This window comes from Myotis davidii, unplaced genomic scaffold (assembly GCF_000327345.1).
Source record: "Myotis davidii unplaced genomic scaffold, ASM32734v1 scaffold60, whole genome shotgun sequence".
In the NCBI taxonomy this organism is placed as follows: Eukaryota; Metazoa; Chordata; class Mammalia; order Chiroptera; family Vespertilionidae; genus Myotis; species Myotis davidii.
Genome location: NW_006293007.1, coordinates 3,396,302 through 3,402,301, shown reverse-complemented (window position 1 = coordinate 3,402,301; position 6,000 = coordinate 3,396,302). Strand labels below are relative to the sequence as shown.

At 56.7% G+C, this 6,000-nt stretch overlaps 1 protein-coding gene across 1 annotated transcript in view; it reads right to left on the bottom strand.

Moving 5' to 3' along the window:
* Positions 1 to 6,000, bottom strand: part of DYNC1H1 (dynein, cytoplasmic 1, heavy chain 1) — a gene marked incomplete at its 5' end in the record, with an annotated part of 56,683 nt that overhangs the window by 8,717 nt on the left and 41,966 nt on the right. Inside the window, 8 exons of the mRNA XM_015565837.1 lie at positions 1,373 to 1,500; positions 1,604 to 1,816; positions 2,343 to 2,558; positions 2,644 to 2,761; positions 3,149 to 3,344; positions 4,654 to 4,774; positions 4,983 to 5,102; positions 5,200 to 5,373. Of these exons, the coding sequence (XP_015421323.1) occupies positions 1,373 to 1,500; positions 1,604 to 1,816; positions 2,343 to 2,558; positions 2,644 to 2,761; positions 3,149 to 3,344; positions 4,654 to 4,774; positions 4,983 to 5,102; positions 5,200 to 5,373 (1,286 nt within the window). The remainder of the gene's footprint in view (positions 1 to 1,372; positions 1,501 to 1,603; positions 1,817 to 2,342; positions 2,559 to 2,643; positions 2,762 to 3,148; positions 3,345 to 4,653; positions 4,775 to 4,982; positions 5,103 to 5,199; positions 5,374 to 6,000) is intronic.

Genomic DNA, 6,000 nt, shown 5'->3' with positions numbered 1-6,000 from the left:
GGTGGGGGGGCGGGGGGGCCGAGCCAGACAAGGCAGGCGGAGAGGCTGCTGCCGCTCAGGTGTGGTTTCCAGATACTAATGACAGGGGGGACTGAACAGAGGTGCTGAGCGGGGCTGCAGTTACACCCTCTCTCGGCCGAGCACACAGCCAGAATGACTGTTCTGTGCACTAGTCACGGCCCTTTGTGGGTAGGGTGTCAGTGCTACGGCTGCACCTGTCGGCCATAATCCCACGAGGCATGTTCTCACACCCGTTTTTACAGAGGAGGAACGAAGAGGCTAAACTCTGTTCAGGGTCACACAGCCAATGAAGACAAAGTTTAAAACGTAATATACACACACATGTTCTACGAAGTTCAGAAGCTACAAAAGTGAGAAGAATCCCCCGTAGCCCCCATTTCTGGTTGGTCTGTGTGGAGATTAGGCGTTTATAGACGTGTGTCCGAGGGGGAGCGCACCCCCCTGCTCAGCACCTGGCCTCACCCCGTCTGCCGGAGCCCCCTTGGTGCGTGCACGGCTCTGTGTGGACAACGGGCTGGCAAAGGCCCCCGGCCGCCCTGTGCATGGGCCTAACATGGGCACCCGCGGCACCCCACCTTCCGCTGGCGCACTCTGGCCCACGCGCCAGCTATCGAATCAGCACCTAGAAGTGTGTGTGCTTTCCTTGAGCGGATCCAGCGCCACACATCACAGATGGGGCAACATCCGAGATGCTCATGGGACCTGAGGGTTTGCTCCTGAACTCCAACACTGGCAGAGTGGACCAATGGCACACAGCAAGGGCTCACAGGTTCAAAAACATCCAGATGAGGTTAAAAATAAACCTGAGGATAAGGTTTTCAAAACAACAACCCAGGCCAGTTGGGCGGTGTCCCGCACAACGAAAGGGTGCCAGCTGATTCCCGGTTAGGGTACATGTCCGGGTTGTTTAGCTCCTCACACGGATGTTTATCTCTCTCCCCCTCTCTCTCACTAAAAATCAACTGTAAAAATCTTTAAAGAAAACAGCAAGGACACCGGGTGCGAGAGCAGCCGCCGAGGGCCGCGCCTGAGAGCTGTGACCGGCAGGGCCTAGCCCGCCGTCGTGGAGTCACGGTCCATGTCTCACTCGGCAGCCATTTCTCCTGTGACACTATGCAAGCCGAGTAGTTTCCGTTCCAACATCTCAAGAGAGGGTCTGGTCTGTTCAATGTCCACCCGGCACACAACCCGGCCATTCAGTTTCATCAGGTCAGAGCAGAAACAGTCACTGCAGAGCGAGGCAGACGCCGAGACCGAACAGGAGGACGTGCCCCGCCATCGGAGGGGAGCACGCCTGCCCACGGAGGAGGGTTGGAAATGGGGCCTGCACACCGCCTGGCAACCCGCATACCTGTTGAAGCGTTTGAGCATGATGGCGTTTTCTGTGCACAGGTCGTCGGCAGGTAAGGAGCTGGCCTGCCAGCGGAGGCGCTCGTCAGCATTGGAAAGGTACTCCGTCCTGGCGATGTCTGTGCGGAACTGAGGGGCAGGGCGGTTAGCGCTCCTCGCTGCACGCTGCTGGGCGGGGCCCGTTTCCGGGACCCGGTCAGGCTCGCCCCCCAGGAAGCTCCCGGGGCTGTACCTGGATGTTGGCCTGCTGCAGGTGGTGGGACCACGTGGTGAACAGGTTCTGCCGCATCTGCTGGTCGAAGTAACCCGCGTAAGCAATGAACGCCGCCGACAGGAGACAGTCCCCAGCGATGGTCGACATCTGGTTTTTGAAGGTTTCGCTTGTTTTTTCCCATCGTTCACGTTCAGCAGACAGACTCTTCAGAAGGGCAGTGCTCCGGTTTACCTAGAGGACAAGCAGCAGGGTCTACACAGGGAAGTGCACGCCGTTCCCCACACAGTGTGCAGGCTTGGGGGTGGGCTGGGAATACAAGCAGGCTCCAGGTCACAGCCCGAAGGAGACGGTGTATGAGCCTGTGCGTGAGCAGAGACGGGGCAGGAAGGACAGTGGAAGGGACAGTAGGAAAGGGCTGGCCTGCAGGGAAGATGCGGGGGCAGAGATTAGAGTATTCTGAGGACTCAGAGGGCGGGTGTGAGCAATGATGGGGACACCGTGGATGGGAGGCCCTGACAAGGAGGCCCTCGGTGACCAGAGAACAGACAGGTTTGGAGCTGGGGGATGGGGGGGGTGCACTGGTTTTAGCCCGCCCAGGGGCATCTACCTAAATGCCACTCAGAGTCCCAGCACCTCTCAGCCATGACAGCGCTAACTCGCTGAGACAAAGGTGGGGCGTGCAGCACGTGTCACGGGTGTTGACGCCGAGACAGAATCCGGGGGTGGGCAGGAAGGTCGCGGGTCCCCGAGGACTTACTTTCGCCTCAACGGCGGCCAGGTCTGCTTTGATGGCCTGGGCCTCGGAGATGAGCACCGCGTACTCCTCCTTGTAGCGGGCGATGCTGGCCTCCAGGTCCCGGATCATCTGCTCCACCTCGTTGGCCTTCTGCTGGTTGTCCTTGGCGTCGTCCTCCAGCTTCTGCAGCTCGTTGCGCAGGGGCTCCACGCGCTTCAGCATGTCTGCGTAGTTGAGCTGAGGAGGGCGGGCGGAACTCTTACTCACAAGCGGCCGCACAGGAGGTCGCTGCGCACGGCTCCCGGGCTCCCGGGCTCCTTACCTGTGCGATGGCCCACTTCACCATCGGCCCGCAGGCCAGGGAAGCCCGGTTTACAATTTCATAGTTGTAGCTCGGGTTGGACATGTAGTTTTTCTTCATCTTCTCCCTTATGGCATCACTGCAACAGAGGAGGCGTGTTTCTAAGTACGTGCCAGGCAAAGTAAAGCAGAGCTTTTAGGAAATCCAACGGGATGGCCAGTTCCCATCCGCTGCCCAGTGACCACGGAGGACCGGCCACTCCGACCCTCTTTCTAGGTGACAGTGGACGCAGCTGCTGAGGACTCTGACCTTCGGCCTCTCGCCTGCCTGACAGGCTGGGGCCAGCTCTGCAGCCCGGGCTTGGCTCTCAGGGGTGAAGGGACCAGAAAAGCCCACAGGAACGTGGGAAAAACCTGACTCCTGGGGGGGAAGTGGCCTGGAGAGGCATCTCTGTGACTAACACAACTTGTGCCAGAGCAACCACCCCCTCGACATCTGCAGTCCCCGCGGGCCCCGCCCCGCTCACCTGATCTCCTCGGCAGAGAAGTTCACGATGGTGGGGATGAAGTTCTCCCGCATGATGATGGAGCGGATCTGCTTCCAGTCCGTGGTGCTCTCGCCCAGCAGCAGACAGATGGACTCCAGTGCCAGCTTCACGGCGGCAGGGGGGTTGGCCATGGACCGCACCTCCACCAGGTGCTGCTTCTTGATGGACTTGACAGCTGAGCGCAGTGGAGGCGGAAGAGGTTGGGGGAGAAGAGAGCGTGGCAGTGAGAAGGGAGCACACCACAGCCTGACACTCTGACTCCGATCGGAACAGGACAACTGGTCAGGAACAGCTGAGCTTCTGTCCTTAAACCCCGGATCAGCTTCAGCAGCCGGTCTTTCAAACAGTCGTGGAGAGCTGACTGAACTAGCACAAACTGCAACACTACGAAAAGCAGGCTGTCACCTTTAAAACTGCCTCAGGAAGGATCCGGAATTATTTAAAAAATGTTTTTACACGTAATGTAACTGCATTTCCTACAGTTTAAACAAAGAGGCTTTCGCCCGGCCAGTCTAGAAGCTGCCTGACTTGCTGCGTGAAGCGATGGACCCGACAGGCCTAAGAAACGGCCAGTGCCTTCCACAAGCTGAAGGGCAGTTTTCCAGCCTGAACTTGATTTAAGACGCTTTTTAAGTGATTACTCAGCAGATGAGAACTAAATTCTTGCCTATGTCCAACTATGAGTCAAAATGTATAGTTTGGATGGTGCCTGTTAGTTTATCTTGTGCTGTGATGTGGAGATGACATAATGAGTTACCGGAAACGAGTTCAATGTTAGCGAGCAGGCAGGGGGCTCAGGGGTGAGGCCACTCCTAATACTGTGCAGACTGCCAGCAAAGCAGGGCTGGCCCCCCGCAGCCGCGGTTCACAGGGCGCGAGCCACGGTGGAAGGAATGGGAAGCACTGTGGTCACCACTTAAAAATCAGTAGCCACAGGCCAAGACCAGAGCACTCTCAGACATGACCACAAGAGGGCAACACTGCGCACTTCAGAGTATTTCTTGCTGAAATTCAAGCCAGAATTACAAATGGCTTATTTCAGTAATCACCAGATTTTTAGAAAATTTGTATCAACAGGAAGCTTGTTTTGTCAGTTTCCTCATGAGAAGGGCTTTGCTAAGGTGGAAGCAGCCTAGCTGGACAGGAATGTTGCTTTAACACATTGTATGCAGGAAACGTATTTCTACGTAGTAGAGCGCGGGACACATATTAATACGTTTTTTATAGACTAGCGGTAGAATATGGGTAACGTATAAATATGTTTATTTTTATACTTTTTTATTGCTCTAAAGGGATGCTAACATGCAGATATACGAATTCCAAAGGACAAAATTTGGGTCTCTAACACATACAATGGTGAATTATGTATGTACTTCCAGGTATAACGGTAACCTATTCAACTGCAAAAATGGCCCCCACCACCTGTTAGCACGCGATAAAAACTACCCGCAAACAATGTGTTAAGGGCCAAAGACAGCCCTTACCATTCTGGGCCTCGATGACGGCGGGCTCCACCTTGTCCAGGTCTTCCTTGACGCTCATCTGCTTGTCTGCGATGACCTCCTGCTGCTTGTGCAGCTGCTCCTGGATTTCCTGGCTCATGACCTGGAAGGGAAGGCAAGCTCAGCGCTCGACTATGGATGGGTAACCTGCCAAGTGGCTCCTAGAGCCACACTCCTGACCCTGCCCCAAGCACCACCACGCCATTAACCTGTTAAACCCCGAAAGCCACCTCAGTCCGCAGTTCCCACCCTCCTCAGGGACTGAAAACGCCCGGCTCACGAGGGCTGCAGATCCTGAAATGAAAACTCACCTTTTTCTTTTCGGCCTCTTGCTGGTCCTTCACCATCTTCTTCAGCTTGTCATTGGCGGCCGCATTCTTCACCTCCAGCTCTTGGCTCTTTATCCTCAAGTCACGACGCAGCTCTTCCACCTGAAACACAAAGTCCACGCCAGGGAGGGAGACCGTGGATAACCACTCAGAGGCCCTCACTGCCGGGCGCCGTGTAACATGGCTGTGCGGCGAGTACCTGGTCCACGGTCTCCTTGATCTTCCTGAGCCCGACGTTCAGGTGCATCTGCTGCTCCTCCAGCTCGCTGCGCTTCTCGTGGAACAGGTTGGCGTAGTGGTTGATGAAGTCCAGGTAGTGGCGAGGCGTGATGGCCATCGTCCTGCCACCCCGCTTGGCGAGCCGAGCGTTAGCCTTTTAGAAAATAAAGTTAAACCTTTCACTCTTCAGGACGTTCTCTGCGATTTAACCTCAAAAACCCTCCTGTTCTGCCTGTTGGCCAGTGTGACACCTGGCAGGTACCCAGCCCTCAGGGGCCACAACACTTGAGCTGGGGCCTTGGCTCAGCCTCCTGTGAGGTCTTGAAAGCCCCTGAAACCTCAGCTTTCTCCTCACGCTCCTCTAAGACGGGAAGGGGATTCTGACACCCTCAGACGTGCTTCCTGGGGAGGGTGATGGCGGTGTGGTCGCTGTGGAACTACAAACGGGATCGCTACGGTTAGCTACGCCTCCTCTGCGCCCGCTGCTTGTTCCTGTGGACACCACCACGAGAGCCGGCCCCGGGCAAGGCAGCGCAGGCTCCTGTCACCACGCTGCCCTCTGCCAGAGGGGACGTGTGGCGCCCAGCGGCAGGACCTACGGCCAGCAGGAAGCCAGGGCTGGACGGCCTTCTGGAAGCCATGGAGGTGCCCGCAGGTGTGATGGGGGTGTGGAGGGCAGGGCAGTGGCCGCCAGAACCCCCACAGCTCAGAGTGGTTTTCACAGGCTTTTCAGGTGGAAGCAGACTGGACGCTTCTACCAGAGTCAGGAGCAAGGTCAGCA